This window comes from Felis catus, chromosome E3, assembly GCF_018350175.1.
Source record: "Felis catus isolate Fca126 chromosome E3, F.catus_Fca126_mat1.0, whole genome shotgun sequence".
NCBI lineage: Eukaryota > Metazoa > Chordata > Mammalia > Carnivora > Felidae > Felis > Felis catus.
The window spans coordinates 14353828-14373510 of NC_058383.1; the positions used below are offsets into that span (position 1 = coordinate 14353828).

At 50.7% G+C, this 19683-nt stretch overlaps 1 protein-coding gene across 4 annotated transcripts in view; it reads left to right on the forward strand.

Moving 5' to 3' along the window:
• Nucleotides 1-19683, forward strand: part of GALNT17 (polypeptide N-acetylgalactosaminyltransferase 17) — a 448562-nt gene that overhangs the window by 233092 nt on the left and 195787 nt on the right. For 3 of the 4 annotated variants that reach the window (XM_011290337.3, XM_023246705.2, XM_045048142.1), the window contains 2 exons: nucleotides 2026-2200; nucleotides 8174-8371. In XM_011290337.3, the coding sequence (XP_011288639.1) occupies nucleotides 2026-2200; nucleotides 8174-8371 (373 nt within the window). Of the gene's footprint in view, nucleotides 1-2025; nucleotides 2201-6366; nucleotides 6991-8173; nucleotides 8372-19683 lie in introns of those variants that run through there. The other variant, XM_045048143.1, reaches the window with a different exon arrangement.

Genomic DNA, 19683 nt, shown 5'->3' on the forward strand with positions numbered 1-19683 from the left:
CACCGTATGAGGTTCTTACTCTGATTATCATCGCCTTGTGCAGATGAGGAAATTGAGGCATGCGCGGATCGGGTGAATCACCCAGGTGCACTCAGGTGATAAATGGCAGCGCTAGGCTCTGAACCCCCGACGGTCTGACTCCAGTGTAAATACCCAAGTGCACGTTATGTCTCCTTAGAGGTTTCTGCCCCTTCCCCACTCAGGTTCCAATTTCCCTCCTTTCCAAACTAATACTCCCCTGTATCAGTTTTCTTGGGCTGCCATGACAAGGGACCACAGACTGGGGGGCTTAACCAACAGAAATTTACTTTCTCACATTTCTGGAGGCGGCGAGTCCAAGATCAAGGTGTGGGCAGGGCTGCTGTCTCCTGAGGCCTCTCCCCTTGGCTTTCAGATGGCCACCTTCCTGCTGTGTCCTCTGCGTGCATGGCCCCTGGTGGCTCCAAATCTCTTCTTACAGGAACACTGGTCAGATTGAACCCCTCATTAAATTCCTTTAAGCAGGTCTGCCCTGTTAGCACAGAGCCTAAGGGGCTCGATCTCACGAACCATGAGATCATGACCTGAGCTGAAATCGAGAGTCAGACGCTTAACTGACTGAGCCATGCAGGTGCCCCCAACCTCACTTAAAATTAATCAGCTCCTTAAAGTCCCTATCTGCAAGTATGATGATATTCCGAAGAAGTGGGGGTTGGGGCTTTGACAGATGAATTTGGGGGGTACACAGTTCAGCCCGTATCGTTCCTGTGTCTCCACCATCCGTGCATTTGGCTGACAGGACCCATTCCGTGTCTCTGTGCCTTGGGGACTCTCTGGTTCCCATCCGTCTGCACACCCCGTGCTCTATGTTTCCTTCTGGGTCACATGACTGCATCCTTCCCGGGGAACAACAGCCGTGACCTAGAGAGCTCAGCCTCCACCTGTGCTCAAAAGTATGGCTCTAAGCTCCCCAAGGTGGTGTGTGTAATTAGGAAGAGAGACGTCTGTATGACGTCTATCAACACAACCTTTTGGGGTTTCTCTGGAGTGAAGTCAGGGGTAACTGTATCTCTTAAGGTATTGTTTGCGGACTGTTTGCATCAGAATCATCTGGACTGCTAGCGACCTCCAGCATGAGTCTCTCCAAGAGGGGGGTCCTTGCAGTGTGCCTGTCGCTGAATCCCCTGCCAGGCAGCCCCTCCCCCTCCCCCCCCCCCCCCCCCCCCCCCCCCCCCCCCCACCTGGTGACTCTCTGCACAGAGAGGCGTCAACCGCCCCGTCTGCGATGTCAGGCAACCTTTGGCTGTGTCTCAGCTCCTCCCGTTTCGAGGTGTGTGACCTTGGGACAAGTTAGCCACCCTAATTGTGTTTCTTAATTGGCAAGGTGGAATTAATGGAACTAATCTAGCTACCTCCTAGGTTGGGGTAAGGATTAATTTAGATCATATAAAGAAAGCACTCTCCACCACCTGCTTGTTGCAGAAGAGAAAGCGTTCAGTTTCTGGTAGCATTACTCCTGCTGCCATGGCACTACCAGGAAAAGATTGCTTTGTTATCCTAAGACCAAAGTAACAACCTTGTTAACTTTGCGTCTGATGGGCGACTGTGGGTTTGGACCACCCAGGCCATGTCCTATAAGAGCCAGTGTGTGTGCGCAAACGGGAAAACCCATACAGAAGTTGATAAACAGGACCCAGGGGACAGTAGGAGGGCAGGAATGCTGGCCTCCAAAGGAGGAAAGACCACCGAGAAAACAAGCCTCGAGAGACATCTGGTGGCCTGCGGCAGTCAGGATGTAACAGCCAGGCGCGGATTCTGTCCAGCTGTCTACCTTGGATGCTGGGAGGACGTTGCCGTCCCGGGTCAGGGTGTCGGCAATGTCTTCTGACTCTCAGGCTGCCTGAGTTGTCTTTTCTGCTAAGATCACCAGCGTGCCAACTCTTCCGCGTCTCCAGCCTTCCTGGAGATCTTGTTGGCATCACGGCGGGTTGGACACACGTTTGAAGTGACACGGTTATGGACCTTCTTGCATTTTGTCATTTGTAGAGGAGCTGAAGGCCCCGCTGGAAGAGTACGTCCAGAAGCGCTACCCTGGGCTGGTGAAGGTGGTACGCAACCAAAAAAGAGAGGGCCTGATCCGAGCTCGCATCGAGGGCTGGAAGGCGGCCACTGGCCAGGTCACTGGCTTCTTCGATGCCCACGTGGAATTCACAGCTGGCTGGTAGGTCACAAGCTGGACCCTGGGGGCACCCGGCACCTGCAGTAGGGTGGTCGGGAGGAGCTAGAATCTGGGAGGTGGAAACGTTGCCTGTTCCTTCTGGGGCTAGTAGAACAGTGGAGAAAGGTTGGTTGACAAAGAAGGTGAGAGCCATACTGTGGGATAAAACTGGGAAGCAGGGAGAAGTTTGCTGTCTACCCGGTTCTCTGTTGTTGTGGCCTCCACCAACCACCACCACCATCGTCATCAAAATACCCGGTGAAGGGGCGCCTGGGTGGCTCAGTCGGTTGGGCGGCCGACTTCGGCTCAGGTCATGATCTCGCGGTCCGTGAGTTTGAGCCCCGCGTCAGGCTGTGTGCTGACAGCTCAGAGCCTGGAGCCTGTTTCGGATTCTGTGTCTCCCTCTCTCTCTGCCCCTCCCTGTTCATGCTCTGTCTCTCTCTGCCTCAAAAAAATAAATAAACGTTAAAAAAAATTAAAAAAAAAATACCCGGTGAAAATGACACACTGATTGGACAGAACTCGAGATGATCCTTGCCAAGGGGACGAGACAGCCATGTCTCTTCTCTTCTCCCACTTTGTTTGTTCCCTTTTCTGAGGAGGTTGGTTGAGTGCTATTTGGAGGGAAGAGATCCATTTATAATTCCACCTACTCGGGTTTAAAGCCTCCTGGAACATAAGGGATTATCTTTAACATCATTTGGAGGAAGGGAAGGGTGGATCTCTGCAAATGTGGCCCCGATGGTTTCCCAGGTGAAAAGAACAATCTGGGAGAAACTGGGGGCCACCCAGAGAGGAGAAGACTGAGGACTGCAAGAATCGTGAAGCATCAGAACGCCCAAACCTTCAGTGGGCATGCTTACGGCTGAAAAGCACGGTCATGTGGCTGTGGCTGACTGCCCAATGGGAAACCGAGTCAGAGGTGAAATAACCTGGGTTCAGTTTGCTTACTTCCTAAGAAGCAGAGTCTTTAATTTCACAAACCCTGCTTGTAACCTGTGTTAACTCAGTGGCACCATCTTGAATATGATCTTGAACTTGATCTTGATCTTGAACTTGAATACCGTTCCTGGTACCAGATCGGAAGAGCCAGTGCCCCGTTGCCCATTAAACATTACAAAATCTGTTCTTCTTCATTTGCAACACATCTTAGAATCCCTTAAGGGCCGGACCAAAGGAGAATGGCTATCACTTGGGCACGTGACGATCTGCACCCTGGGGTCACAGGTAACACAGGCCTGTTCAAGCGCACATGGCTGTCCATTGCCGTCTCAGACACCAGTGTCCTGCCTGATTTTTCTGCCACCGTTAGACCCTGGTGACACACAACTGTAGGTTTGCAGCCCTGATCTCCTCTAAGCTTCAGGGTTGTTTATCTCTTAGAGTGATGGTTGTCAGAGTGTGGTTCCCCGGACCAGCAGTGCCATCGGGAACTTGCTGGAGAGGCAGAGTTGGGGGCTCCCCTCAGACCTGTGAAATCAGAAGCTCTGTGTGGGTCCAGCACTCTGTTTTAGCCAGTGCTCCGGGGACCTCTGAGGCTCGCTCAGGTTTGAGAAGCGTTGAGCTGGAAGCCTTCTGAACAGAGGCCCTCGAATGTTCCATGAGGAACTTCTTGCCTTTATTTGCCGCATCCTTGCCTCCCCGTTTCTTTTCTGTCAAAACTGGCGACTCTTCCCGCGTCCCTTTCATTGGCTCCTTCCGTCCCCATCACGTTACCCACCCGGTCAACCTCCAGCTCTGGCTGCTCTTCCCTTCTGTTTCGCCCATCTGCCCTTCTCCCTTGGCTTTGACCTCCGCTCGCCCATCCTCCATCTTCATCACCATGCCCCTCAACGAATAGCGGGCTGCCGGAATCCTCCTTTCCTGGATGCCTACCACTGTCCCAAACACTGTCCTAGGCTGGGGTTGGAGTCACCAGCTGTTCGGACTGGCCTAGTGCTGAGGGATTTCCCAAAACGCAGGACTTCTAGTGGTAAAACCAGAACAGTCCCAGGCAAACTGGGACAGTTGGTCACTCGGCTGGGGTTCAGAATCTGACAAGATTCGGTATCTGCCCTCGGGTAGTCTGTAGTCTAACTGGTCTCTTTGAGAGAGAGGCTGTGGTCCTTCACACTCAGCTTCCACACGTCCTCTGCATTCTGAGACCCAAGGAGGTCTTTGCTGTGACTTTAGGTACCTTGCTAAAGTCAACGGGATTGGTAATAGCGACTTTTATTTATTCAGGAAAAAAAAAATGTTTTTTTAATGTTTATTCATTTTTGAAAGACAGAGACAGAGCACAAGCAGGGATGGGGGTGGAGAGAGAGGGGGACACAGAATCTGAAGCAGGCTCCAGGCTCCGAGCTGTCAGCACAGAGCCCGACGCGGGGCTCGAACTCACCAACGGTGAGATCGTGACCCGAGCTGAAGTCAGACGCTTAACTGACTGAGCCACCCACACGCCCCTGTAATAGCAACTTTTAAAACTGGCATCAGTTTTAGAATGTTTGCTGAAACGTAGTTCAGAAAAGAATGGACGTTTGGGTTCAGTGGCTTATAATTTCTAACTCTAAAATGGCTTAATTCTGTACGGATTACACACATGGCCATTTACGCAAAGTCCTTCCAAGACTAAGTACTTTTTGTTGAAGAAATTGGACTTTGTTCTCCCTTCTTGGAGGGCAACACTGATATTGAAGTTTTTAGAGCCTGTCACCTCATATACATAAAATGGAAATATGACTATAGGAGACAACGTAGGAAATGAGTAATCGTGTATTTTATTTTATACGCCAGTCTGCTTTATGTGAAAATATTAGAGGTTTGAATCAGGACTTGTGGAAACTTAGAGCACTTAAGCTGTTCACCGTAAGGGGTAAACTAGGAATTGCTCAGGGGAGTGGTTGGACTACTTAAGTCTGCATTTGTTACTGGGCTAATAAACACCGTTCAGACAGCCACCTAAGGAAAACCGAAATTTTGAAAAATAAGACCTGCAGATTAACAGTTGGTCGGAACGAGCGCTGGGCGTCGTGTGCGCTGGGCGTCGTGTGTAACAGATGGGCCACGGGGAATCTACCCCCAAAACCAAGGGTGCACCGCACACACTGTCTGTTAGCCAGTTTGCCAATAAATCACATTAAAAAGATAAAATAAAGTCTGCAGATTAGCAATTGGATCGTTGCTAAAGCGAGGCTGTTTTTGTTGATGGCTTTGAGGTAGCTCGGGTGGCACCCTAGATATGCTACAGTTCCCCCTGGGTTTTTTTTTCTTTTCTAATATTTATCTATTTATTTTTAAGATACAATGTATTGTCAAGTTAGCTAACCTACAGGGCACACTGTGGGCTCTTGGTTTTGGGGGTAGATTCCCGGGATTCATCGCTCGCTCCCTGTTTTTAAAATACAGGAAATTAAAAAAAAATTTTTTTTAACATTTATTTATTTTTGAGACAGAGAGAGATAGAGCATGAACGGGGGAGGGGCAGAGAGAGAGGGAGACACAGAATCGGAAGCAGGCTCCAGGCTCTGAGCCATCAGCCCAGAGCCCGACGCGGGGCTCGAACTCACGGACCACAAGATCGTGACCTGAGCTGAAGTCAGACGCTCAACCGACTGAGCCACCCAGGCGCCCCTAAAATCCAGGAAATTTTAGTTATGGGCGACAGGTCTGGGGAACACGAAATAATTTATTATTATCTAAAACCATGGCTAGGTGGTGGGCATTTCAGCCAGAGCATTTAGGGCCGCCCAAGGGTTTGAGTGACTGCTCCCCCTACTCGGCACTGGGGTGGACAGGGGGGTAACAGGTCACGTGGACACAGGATCGGCGGCTGCTCCACATCGATGGTTAGCTGCTGAGCTTCACTGGAGATACGCTTCTGGCTGGAAACCGCAGAAATGGCAGAACGCAGACAATTTTAAAATCTCCCATACAAATCAATATTGAAATGAGAAACACATGCCCTAGCTCTGCAGTCTGACGTGACAGGACGCGGGACCCCGTCTAGGACGTACCGTTCTTGTGGCTCAGGGAGAAGAGCCTTGGCCGCGGCTATTAAATGGTTCTGCAGGATGTGACGTCATCTCTTCGGCTCATCGCCCATTGGCCAGAGTCGGTCACATGTCCAAGCGGACCGTTCACGGGGTTGAGCGAGGGAGTGCGCCCCTCTGCGGGCCCGGTGGTAAAAAGCGGGGTGTCTCCAGTGAGGGGTGCGAATAACTGGGAACAGGTGCACCTTCCCTCGCGGACTGGGAGGGCACCCTGTGCAGTTCCAGAAGCGTTAGAAGAACCAAGGTCTTCTACCCTAGTGCCCAGTAACCTTCACCAGAGTGCTTCTTTCTATATCCAGGCCACCAGACCAGCTGAAGGAAGCGTGGCCCAGCATAGGACACAGTGGAGCTTAGAGTTAGGGCGTGAAGCCAGACCATCCAGCTTAGAAACCCGGCTTTGCCACCGGCTGGCTGTGTGGCCTGGGGCGAGCGACTTAACCTCTCTGGGCCTCAGTTTCCTGACTTGTCAACTGCTGCTCATACTCTCTGCTTCCCAGGACCGTTGTGAGATTTCCGTCAGTCGGCTTGGCCTGCGTGGAATGTTTAGAATGGTACCCAGCATGTAGTAAGTGCTCCATAAACATCAGCTACCATTAGCCCAGTAGGAGACATAATGTGGGTTCGAGATCAGCAAAGACAACGTGTGGACAGAGGGTCTTTTGACGAGGTGGGGAAGATGGAACAAGAGCTGAGAGGAAGGAGAGAGCGTTCCCTCCAGGAGAAATCAGGGGAGGCTTCTCGGCAGAGGCGGCACTCGATCTGGTAAGACTCCGTCGGCAACTAGACTTCCTGCCAGCGGCCAAGGGCATTCCCGGAGGAGAACAGAACGGCGTCGGCAGATGCTTGGAGGGGTGAAGCTCGGAAGCATATCTGAAAAGCCGAGGCAAATCAGTCCCAGTTGGCTTCAGCCTGTATGGTGTGCGCATAAGCAACGGAGGCAGTAAATGGCCCAGGGTGTATTTTATTGCTCGTTTTAAATAGAAAGATGAGATGAGCCAACAGGTAATTCAATAGCTTGGAAATGAAAAGAGATGGGAGGCAGGGCGAGGGTTCTCATTATTCTTCCAAATAATGCAGAGGAATGGGATTTTCACTTGACTCTTTTCCAAAGCCTTAGCTCTGTTCGAAGCAGGGAGCTTAATGCCCTGGCTTACGGGGGCCATCTTTTCCTTCTGGAACATGGGAAACGGCCCCTTCCTACGTCTGCCTCGGAGACGCACACGAGCGGGGAAGTCTGACCATTTGCTTTCCCCTAAGCTAGCGGGGCTGCACCTTGGGCCTGGAACCAGGTCCCTGCCTGTCTCCCGCTGTAGCCCTGAGGGGACCGGCTAGCTGGGAGGCACGATTCTGCCTGCCTTTGCTTTTAATTAGTTCTCGCCTGCCATCGCTAACCAATTCAATTAGATCCCTTTTAAGAAATCAATTAAGTAATCAATTAAACCAACTGAAATAGTCACGCACACCGAGAAGCTAGTGAAATGCTTATTAAAACCAGGCCGTCCAGGGCAGAAGTGACCCATTTTGGGGAAGAAAATTCGGCTCCTGCAGAAGAAACAAGGAGCATCACCAGGAGCCCCGAGGGGGAGATGGAAACGCTAAACTCACTTGTAGCCGAGAAGGCCTTGCCTTGGCTGATATCGTCAGCACAGAAGAGAGGCCTGGTGCTTTCCGGGGGGGGGGGTACCCCCCAGATTCCGAAATCTTGCTCGGGGCCTCTCAGGCCGGGATCCCCCTTGGGCCAGGGTCCGAGCTGCCCTGCGTGCTTACAGCTGCACGACCCACCCGGGGCAGGTCACTCCCGTGCCTCAGTTTCCACCTGAGCCCCAGCCTCCCCGGGGCCCGCACTTCCCCGTTCCTTCTCCATGGTGCCCGAGTCTGTGCCCGTTTGAGGGGTGGGCGTGCCTCAGGAGAGAGACTTAACTAGATCTACTTCTCTGTGTTGCAGGGCCGAGCCGGTTCTGTCCCGAATCCAGGAGAACCGGAAGCGAGTGATCCTCCCGTCCATCGACAACATCAAACAGGACACGTTCGAGGTGCAGCGCTACGAGAACTCGGCCCACGGCTACAGCTGGGAGCTGTGGTGCATGTACATCAGCCCCCCGAAAGACTGGTGGGACGCCGGAGACCCCTCTCTCCCCATCAGGTCTGTGGCGGGCAAGCTCTGGGAGCCGTCGCGTCCCCAGATCTCCGGGGACACAGGAGCCCCGGGGGGGGGGGGGGAGGGCGTCTAGGAGGGACCGCCTGGGGCAGACCGGCGGCCTACGGAAGCTGCTTTAGGACTTCAGGGTATCTTCCCATCGTGGTTTTCTTGCTGAGGAAAGACATTGCTTCTTGAGCTTAAGTTTTCAAGGGCAGCTCAGCAGACGGAGAGACTGTCACGATAGGAACGTTCCCCTCCCTTTATTCTCCCTTCGTTCTTCATGTCTGGTGAGCTGTGTCCAGGAGCTGTGTGGTTCGAGAGGCGTCCATTCCTGGGGCCTCCTCGTACCTGCAACCTTCCCTCTCCCCTTCGGCACGATGCAGGAATGCGTAGAAACGGACACTCTTTGTGTGACCCTGGGGCAGCTGGAGGGCCTTGGGCTGCTCCGCGTGACCCTCGCCCGGGTCCCACCCTGCTGCCCCCGGAGACGGGGAGACCAGTACCCCATGGCGCAGCCGTTGGGGGCTCGCCTGTAAAGGATGTTGAATGACGTGGGTTGACTTTGATGCCGTGTTCGTGCCCCGTGGCCGCTGTGGCAAATCTCTATCCGTGCGGTGGCAGGAAGCTCCGCAGATGTATCCCCTTCCATTCTGAAGGTCCAAAGTCCGAAATGAGCTTTACGGAGCTGGGCTCAAGACGTGTGCAGGGTGGAGGTCCTTCTGGAAGCTGTAGGGGAGAGTCCATTTTGTGCCAGCTTCTAGAGGCCCTCATTTCTCGGTTTGTGGCTCCATCACATCCCTCTTCCTCCCCTACTGTCTTCGTCACATGCCCATCATCTCCCTTGGGCGTTCTTGCCTCCCTTGTGATGGCATTTGTGGTCCGCGCGGATAATCTGAGCTAATCCCCCTGCCCAAGGTGCATCACGTCTGCAACGTCCTTTTCCCCATGTAAGGTAACGTTTACAGGCGCCGGAGATTAGGGTGTGGATTTTTGGGGGGGGGGGAGGGGGCATCGTTCAGCCCACCACGGATGCTCTGATTTTTAACCCAGATGATGCCTGGGTTGCCGTGCGGTGCTTTCTGTGAGTGCCGCCCAAAGGCCAAACCCACTTGAAACTGTCACGGTTCTTTCTTGCGTTAGAAGAGGGGGAAGAGGCTTTCCTACCTTGGCTTGGTTCTAAGGCAGTGTTTGTTGGTATAAAGGGGGAGTACCAAGAAGGAATTGTGGAACAGGATGAGAAGCTTCTCCCAAGTAGTCGTGAAGTTCTTCCTTGTGGCATTCTAGATAACTGGGAAGCCTCATGTTCCTTTACTTTCCTGCCCGAATGGAAGAGTACAGAATTGATCGCATTAGAGTGGAGCTGCCCGTGGCAGATTTGTGCAACAGCCTGGTGATGTTTTGGGCCAGTAACTTCCTCCACCAGAGATGCCTTGTGACTCAGTTTCCATCCCAACCTAGACATTCAGTGTCCTTGTGCAATGCTTCGGGGCCACGCTCTTAGAATCCTCGCAGGTAATTATGCAGGCTCATCACTAAGGCGTTTTCTGAGAAGCAAAGCATAACCTTTGAGATAATTTAAGTTTAATGGGTGATATACCACCTCATATCCCTTAGGATGGCGACTATCAAAGAAATAAACAAGAGTAGAAAACAAGTGTTGGCACGGATACGGAGAAATTGGAACCCCTGAGCTTTGCTCGCGGACATACAAAACCACGTAGCCACTATGGAAAATAGCGTGACGGTTCCTCAAAAAAATTAAAAGTAGAATTACCATGTGGTAATTTTCACATCTGGGTACATACCCCAAAGAGTTGAAAGGAGGCTCTCGAAGAGGTATTTGCACGCCCGTGTTCACAGCAGCGTTTTTTCACAATAGCCAAAAGGGGGAAATAACCCAGATGTCCCAGATGTCCACCAACAGATGAATGGATGGATTCAATGTGGTCTATACCTACAGCAGAATATCATTCAGCCTTAAACAAGGAAGGAAATTCTGACGCATGCTATGGCATGGAGGAACCACGGGGACATCATGCCAAGTGAAATAGACCAGTTACCAAAGACGGATACGATACCTCATAGAAGGTACCTAGAATGGCCAAATTCATAGAGACAGGCAGTAGAAGGGGGGTTGCCAGGGGCTGGGGAGAAGACAGGATGGCAAGTTGTTATTTAATGGTTATAGAGTTTCAGTTTTGCAAGATGAAAAGCGTTCTGGCAACTGGTTGCACGATAACTTGAATGCAATTAACACTACTGAACGGAACACAAAGGGTGCTTCATCCCTGACCCACAGGGAGGCTGACCTCCAGCCTTGACCGATAAGAGAACGGAGGTGTGACGGTGGTGTTAACCACACAAGAGGGAAAGAAGTGGGTGCATCCTAACGCTGTAACATGCCCTGAAAACCTAGCTATTCCCCATGGATGAAAGGCGCTAGGCAAAAATGTAGCTTGTATTTAATGAGTTTTGGTAACATTAACAGATGATTAATATGCACTTAAAAGGGACTCAAGAAAATAGAGTTGTGATCACGAGTCATTAACATTACATGTATCTCTGATGCCCAAAACAGAACCCAATACCGATGATCTCTTTTTAATGTATCCTAACTTACAAAATGCTTAATTTGTTAATAGTTGATGGGGATACTTAATTGTAGGAAGGAATTCTTATGGCCCTTCTGATGCTGTTAGGCAGATACGATGTGATTTCTTAAATGTTGGGACATGGTGGCTTCCCCCTCCCCACTGTGATTCTAATATTTTGATAGTAATGATTTTATTCTGGCGAAGGAAGGAACGAGGAGAACATTTTCACAATCCAAATGGCATTAGACTGGATGAGGCCGTGGCTACTGAATCTTCCCAGCAGACAACATAACGTAGGAGATTTTTTCCATTAAGAAAACGTACGTCCTGCGTTTTACTTCTTTCCCTTTTTCATATTTGTTTTGTTTTGTTTTGTGGTTTCTCCTGCCTGGTAAACAGTTTATTTCCCAAGTTTCGGGCAAGGAGAGAGCACAGGTGCCATGAAAGAGAACAGGGTCCAAGTGTATGAGGGGTGGGGGGTGGGGACTGAAGAGAAGGCTCACCAATAAGGAGGCAGCTGCTCTTAGCCCCGCCCTGGGGGATGGTGCTGGGCTGGGGGATGGGGACACAGGCTGGCTTTTGTCAGGTCCTCAGACTTTTTTTAAATTAAAAAAAAACTTTTTTAATGTTGATTTTTCAGACAGAGAAACAGAGCACAAGTGGGAGAGGGGCAGAGGGAGAGGGGGAGACACAGAATCTGAAGCAGGCTCCAGGCTCTGCGCTGTCAGCACAGAGCCCGACGCGGGGCGTGAGACCGTGACCTGAGCCAAAGTCAGACGCCTAACTGCCTCAGCCACGCAGGTGCCCCCGGGTCCTCAGACTTTTAAGAGAAAACACAAATCCAGATCATTGCATGAAATCTTCTGACTTCTAAATGTTGGCCAAAAAAAAATGCCTCTTCTTCAAAGCTCTGGGAGACCTGTATCATTCCCGGGACAGCTGTGGTCCATGCTTCTCACGCTGGGGGCTGTGGGTACCGCATGACTGGGGGATTTGGGGACAGTGTTACTCAGAGTTTTAGAGCTTGAGTTAAGCCATGCGGGGTCCCGCTGTCACCTCCAATATGTCGCTGCCCTCTGCTGCTGAGATTCTCCAGTGAAAGACTTTGAGGAGCCATGAGCCAACTCTCGCCTCTCAGAGGAAGGTCTCAAATCTGTCTTAAGCCCCGATTTTTCTCCAAAGTGCCATCAAGTCCAATGTCACATCAGTAACCTATCATCAGACCAGCAGATTTTAAACGTTTTCATGTCAAAGGCCTCTTGAATCATCTAATGAAAGGCGTAGATCGTATCAGCCCTGAACACGTACAAGTGGACAGAACTTTGCGTGCAGTTTCATGCAGTTTTTGAATGCCTTAATGATCCACAGGGCTTTCATTAAGAACCACTGCTAGGTGTTTCTACTTGGCTCTCCCAGTTGGAGAGCCTCTCTTTACCGTTCTTTATCACCCACGAGACTATATGCTTTAGGAAGCCAGGACTGTGACTGGTTCACAGTTGTATCCCCAGGGCCTAATTACTCCCTTGGCACTTAGTAGGTTTGCTGGAAATCTGTAGCGAATGAATGAATGGATGAGTGACATCTGAGGCTCCGAAGAGCGATCAGGGCTAGCGATTAGATAGAGAGTGAGATTGTCCCTTAGAGAAAGACAAGGAGAGCGCCAATATTTCTGGGATGGAGGGAACCTACGTAAGAGCAACCAGCAAGTGATGATGAATGGTCAGAGAGGTATGAGGATGATCCATGGAGTCCAAGACTTAAGACCAAGAAGACCGGAAGCACCATTGGGTTTAAGGGGTCCACTCATCACAGCCTTGGTGAAACCATTTTAAGGGACTCTTGGAGTCTGAAGCCAGTTGGCCTTGTATGGAGGACTGAATGGGATATGAAGGAGTGGGGGGGTGGTGTTTTGAGGTGTTTGGGGTCGACTCAGAGAGGTGAGTCGTAGAAACTATGGAGGCGGGTAAAGATCAAGTGATGTGTAGTTTATTTATTTACTTATTTTTAAAACGTTTATTTGTTAATGAGACAGAGAGAGTGAACAGGAGAGGGGCAGAGAGAGAGAGAGAGAATCCCAAACAGACTCTGCAGCAGCATCTCAGAGCGCCACGCAGGGCTCGAACTCACCAACCGTGACATCACGACCTGAGCCAAAATCAAGAGTCAGGCGCTTAACTGACTGAGCCACCCGAGCACCCCTCTTCGTTCTTGTTTATAGTGACTTTTAATCATGACCACCTTTAAAGTGGCCGCAGGCCAGCATTCCTTCTGCGTCCCGTATCTGGTTTCCAGGATTCACACACCTTAGTCCTGCATGGGAGGGGAGAGGTGACTTCCCCCCACACGAGGCTCCCTCTAGTTCACAGGCCACTCTCCCTTTGCTAAGCCCGAGTCAGGCGGCAGTGAGGATGTTTCTTGCTGCCAGACGCACTCACCGCCGGGCTTGGGGACAGATGGTAGGATCCCCATTCGCTCCGGGGAGCACTTCACTCCAGGGAGCCTCTTCTGACACAGTCCTCTTCCTAAACTCCACTTGCTCGTCAGCTGTTTCTTGAACTTCCTGCTTGATCTCCTTGAATATGACATCTGTTGTCTGAACATCCTCTTCCCGAATGAGGACGCGAAGAGTGCTATTTTAACACAGTACGAACAGTTGAGGGCACCGAGCAAGGGGAGGGAAGGTCTGAAGGCATCGGAAGGAGGCAGGGGGGCTGGTTGGGAACGAAGGACCCCGCAGAGCGGCGGGGAGGTCAGGTCCAAGACACGAACCATGGTTTAGTCTTGAAGAGAAGAACAGTGAGCTCATGCTTTGTGACCCACATTTTCTTCAGGAAAGAGGGGGAGAAATCATCCTTAAGAGTGAGAGCTAGGCGGGGTGCCTGGGTGGCTCAGTCGGTTAAGCCTCCGACTTCCGCTCAGGTCATGATCTTGCGGCTCATGAGTTCAAGCCCAGTGTCGGGCTCTGTGCTGACAGCTCAGAGCCACGAGCCTGCTTCAGATTCTGTGTCTCCCAATCTCTTTGTCCCTCCCTCGCTCAGGCTCTGTCTCAAAAATAAATATAAACATTAAAAAAAAATTAAAAAAAGAGTGAGAGCTAGGCCTTGCATGGGGGTTACAGGAAAGCAATAAAGCTCTGGAATGATTTCCGGAAGGAATAGGAATGGGCGAGCCAACCAAGAACAGAGAAGTCATTGACGGCGGTCTTGAGGGTCCAGGAATATACATTCACCAAACTTTCTGTGAGAATTCCCTGACAAAAAAAGCTACTGTGAATTCAGTTGTCCTTTGATATAAGCTTGAATTTTATGATCTATAACATTAGGCACATATGTGTGAAAAATAGTAGCAGAAATAAGGACAAGGGGATATCACCCATGTAGCCTGGAGGCACCTGGGTTGGGTGCACCATGAATTCGTGGAAGCCTAGCTTAACTCAGCAGTCTTCAGAGATGTGTCGCTCACAGCTTGGGAAGTGCTGATCTTTACAGTTCTTTCCAGCTGTAAAATCCCGTGCCTTTTACCAGCCGGCAAGGGTCCGAGGTGTCACCAGAGATGGGACATTTTACAGCACATTGCTTCCAGGGCACTGTCTGGGGCTGAGTCAGGCACCCTCTGTGAGGTGTCAGTCGTGCCTTCCTGCTCTGGGTTAGGTGACCCTACAATTAGTGGCATTGCTCATTAATACCTAATTCAGGCCGATGATTAATAATTAGCAATCTTAAAGCCAACATATAATTTGATAATAATTATAAGGTATAGGAGCCATTAGAGGCTGTTAGATTCTTAGTTGAAAGGGCTGGCCTGGGTATGCGTGGTTGCTGGTATCTCAAATTCTGTACACAAATGTATATAAAGGAGAAGGGTTTTATTTATTTTTTTCCCTCCCTAGAGGAAGATGACTGGCTTACACAAGGGGGAAATCCTTACGTGAAGTATCGGATCTTCCTAGACTTTTAAATAGAGAGATCTTCCCTGTGCACCAGCAGATATATTTTAGGAATCAATTGTGTGCTTAGCGTTGTAGGAACTTTTGGGGGGACGGTGTTGGTCAATGACATGATCCTCCTGAAGGAGATCATAGGCTGATTGGAGACAGAGGACCCAAGTGCACACAATTGCACACAATTGCACACAAGTGCACACAAGTGCACACAATTCGGCATCGGTGAGTGTGCATTTATGGGAGGAAAGGAACTTTGTGAGAGGGGTGGATGGGGGAGCTTATAGACACCATAGCTAATGTTGGAACTTTCAATGCACCAGGCATTAATCATACGCTGTACGCATTGCATTTTACACATCGCGGTATCCATTTACATCTGATACTAGCCCTTGGAGGTAAGTATTGGTATGGTCTCCACTTCACAGGCAGGGCTGCTAAAGCCCGAGGGCAAGCACTTTGCCCAAGGTCACACACCTAGTAGGTCATGAAGCTGGGATTCTGGTCCGGTTACCCAGAGTCTACACTCTTGCCCATTGTGCTGTCTGTCCTGGGAAAGACGGGACCTTCTGGACCTTGCAACCTGGCACGGTAGACGGGAGACAACACAGTTAGAGGCCCGGTGGTGAAAATGGGTGTGTTTGGGGACCCGCAAACCTCAGAAAAGCAGTGATGCTCGCGATTACTGATTTGTTACAGCCGAAGGGTACGGATTAAAATCGGTAAAGGGACCAGATGCATAGGACGGTGTCCAGGAGAAACCAGGTGCGAGCTGCTGGACATCCTCTCCCATGGAGTTGTGTGGACAGTACTCCGTGTCCCAGCGGTGAGAGGTCACAGCAGGTGTGAGGCATGGTCAGCCAGGGAAGTTCACCTGAGCCTTAACTTGCAAGGTCTTAGTGGGGGGTCGGTCATGGAGCGCCGTGTGACTAACCTCGGCTACGCAGTCTCCAGCTCCCCACAGCCGGAGCTTAAACCAGCATGGTCCAGGGCTTCAGGCAGGCAGAATCACTCTTATCAGGCAGGACGTCTCAAGGTTTTGTTAGTCATCTCCCTGGGCCCTGGGAAGAGCCAGTTCTTTCTTTGGAAGGTGCAAGGTTTGGGCAACCCAAGTCCACTGAGTTAACCATTCGCTTGGGTATTTTGGGTATGGTGAGAAAGCTAAAGGTAGGGAATATGCGTTAAAAAGGAGAGGCAAGACGGGAGACCATGTAGATCAAAACAGGAAGTCCGCTTGATGGAGGGTTCTAAAAACCAAACAGGGGAGGCCAGACTCAATCCAGTGGTCCAATGAGATAGATTAAAGATGGGTAAAACACTAATCGGGGAGACAAGAAGTGTAAGAGCAGTTGTCTAGGCCTGGGGAAGGGACAGGGAGAGGAGAGACTGATGATGAGTCCCTTTCGGGGGGGGAGTGATAAAAATGCCCTAAAATTGATTCTGGAGACGATTGCGCAACTCTGTGAACATGCCGAGTGCTGTTGAATTGCGCACTTTAAATAGATGAATTGAATGGAATGTGAATTCCACCTTAGGAGCTGATGGCCATCAGCAGATGGCCAATCTTGCAACAAGATGAAGACAGTTGGGTATGAACTCGTGCCTCCTCGTCTTGTGTGGTCCCCCTTTTGGGGGAAGTGGCAGGGCAGCACCGAGCACAGCGGGCAATTAAACTGGGGTCACATCCCAGAGCAGCAGAATCTGTCACGGCCGAGACACAAGCAGGGTTTCAGAAAACGAGGCACATCCTGGGCAGAAGGTGACCATCTCACTGAGCCGGGGCCTCGTCTTGTTGACCCACCTGGACTGTGTATATGATGCTGGCCGTCCTGCAGCATGTGTGGACAAGGACAAATTAAAGACCACGGTGCTTAGGACTTCCCTTTGGAAGCCCTTCCCTAGGAAAGAAAGTCATAAAAGGAATCTAGCTCCAGGGCCATCTGAAGTCCGTCCCAGTTGAGGAAGAGAAAAATCACAATGGAAGAGTTCTACCTTCCTTTCCTGCCTTGCAGTCTCCCAGTGACAGAGGACTGACCTGTTCGATTTTGCCACCAACAGGGTCTGTGTCATTAGGCCGGTCACCCCTCCTCTGTAGATGAGCTTTTCATTTTCTCATCCCTAAACCATGTAAAGCATGTAAAGGTGTTTTTCCCAGGAGAAAATTTCCATAACACAGCTTTGGGCTCCTCTGATGAAAAGCACTCATTGATGCTCTCATGATCCGGCAGGAGGTGTTGTAGGTAATCAGTTTCAGTGAAGAGTTTTACTACAGAAGCAAGACGTGAGGCATTTCACAGTTAAAAATAACAACCCTCCACAAAACTCGGCTTGCTTTCCTCAGGGGCCAGTCCTGGAGGAGCCCAGTGAGTTGATAGAAGGCGTTCGTTTGGTCAATCCTGGTCAACCGTGGGATTTTACACCCCTCCGCAGGAAGCACTGTTCCGAATACGATCAGGCCTAGGGGTTGGCTCCTCTTTGCTTCGTGAGCCTTCGTAGATTCCTCCTGTGTATAAACCTCTGTTCAGAGCAGAATAGAGGCTACTCCACCTGGGCTTCAGTCCTTTGCAAATTCATCCATGCTTGTGCGTTTTTGAGACCGCCAACAAGAGTGGAGTGAATGAAAACGATCGCTGGAGAAGCTGTGAGTGGGTGCTTGTCCTGTGAGAGTATCCAGGGGAAGACATGGCTACTTCTTTACAGAATTTGCTGTGTGGTCAGATGCTTAGCTGGAAAGAATGTCTAGTAGTGACCGCAATTGATCGGGACTGTGAGGAAGCAGCAGCATCCTCAACTTTGTCCCTTCCTGGGAAAACGGCAGGTACACCCACGGGGAAACAGAGGATGGCACACGTCTGCTCTGCCTAGCCATCCCCCGGTGACCGTGGCCTTCTCGCGGTGCTCAGAGCTAGGAGCGAGCGCTGTTCAATGACTCCGTGTGTCTGCAGCACGATGGGATGGAGAAAACATCGCCCAGGGTCCCAAGACCTGTTTGGGGGCCAGATTTGACCACCGGCTTTGAGCCTCCGTTTACTTCTCTGCAAAAGGGCTAGATGTGCTGCAGACCCATTCGACGGGACCTCGGACAAACTGCTTTACCTCTCTGCTCCTTAGATTCTTCAGTAGTAAATGAGGGTAATAATCTCTTTTTTGGTCCATTCGTACAACTCTGAATGGTTATGAATGATTATGACAAATGACCTGCTCATTGGATTAGCCCTAGTCGGTATCCTACGAACGGAGCAGAGTCCTGAGCGCTAACCAAGAAGTGGCAATTTCAACGAAAGCGTTTTTGCCCGGAAAGAGAAGAGTCCCACGGCCTTCAAGTCGGTCCTTTCCGGGAGGCTGTTCATTATAAGACAGAAGTGTGCTTGCACATTGGTGAACACACTGCTCTTGGGTGAAATAAATGGTCTTTCTTGACATCACCTATGTACCCTCAACACCAGCCTGGGTAGATCAATTCTTATCTTGGCGTGACACGCTGATATCGCTGCTGGCTGCCTTGCTTTTGGAAGCAGAATTCCCAGGCAGTGCCCTGGAGCCAGAGCAAGGCTTTGCAGGGTAACCGTTCTCCGTGATGACAAGCAGAGACCTGCCTCCATCAACCAACATGTGTTATGACAGCTCATGGCAGCCAGCAGGTAAATCTGAATAATGCTGGGAAGGCTTTCCTCCCCCCTTGCAAAGAGGCTCAGTGTGCTGGGCTGCCAGAGAGCAGATAAGTTTCATTTGAAACGTAAAGGCTTTAAAAATAGAAGATGCTTTGCCTCCGAGTCAAATGCCCGGTTCCTGCATTATTGCCGGACATAAATAGGGACGCAGCGGTACCGTTAATTTTCCAGATTGATCTGGCGGGCCTTCAGATCGGTTGCAGCCGGAGAGGTGTGACTGCGGAAGGAGCGGGGAGGGGTAGGCTGCAGCCATTATTTTGGTAGCTTTAATCCCCCTTTTCTAGATGACTCCAGAATGTGCCATCTTCTGGCCTTGCGTAGGTTTTCCTTCTCCTGCCCATTTCCTGCATTTCCTTCCCCTGCCCTTTCTCACATTTCTTTTTTCCACTCCATCCTCAGAGCCCAAAAAGCGGTTACAGAAGACGCGCGGATTGAGTTCAGAGCAGAAAATTCCCTTTCCTCCTTTATTCCCGGCTGCCCCATCGTTTTCTCTACGGTGCAGTTTAGAACTCTGGCCCATCCCGTCCTCCGTGTGTGATTGTTCCCCGCTGTTTTTGAGGGTGTCCTCTGGACGAGATGACTAAGGTACAGACTCTAACGTGTTCCCACGCCCCGTCAGCCTTTGCCATTTGCTCAGCTCGCCGGTGCACTGGCCAGAGTTCGCCTCCTCCGCACAGGTTAGGGCGGATCAGGCTTTGCCAGTTTCGCATTTGTTACGTTTGCGGCTCCTTGTGGAGCCTAGCCCCTATCCGTTTTTATGTCCCCTCTTACGGAAACACGGGAACATGTGACTTTTATTTCTCTTAGATTAGAAAGAGAGCAAGCAAAGTCCTCTGTTAGTCTGGGAAATTAATTGTTAAGTACTGATGGCCGAGTTATGGTGGCCAAGTAATGAACTTCGGGCAGTCCAGCCTACGTAAATGACCATTTCCTGCTACCTTGGTGGGCCCCGAGGGGTTCCTCCTCCTGCCGACCCTGCATGGTTTCCAAGGCTGTGGGAGTTTTACCCAGACCTTCCCAAAGTAGGGAAGTTCGGGTTGATGCTTCGCAGTATCTCTCTGGAGTTCGAGGTGGAAGTCTTCGCTGGTGCCAGTGTGGCTCTAAAAATAG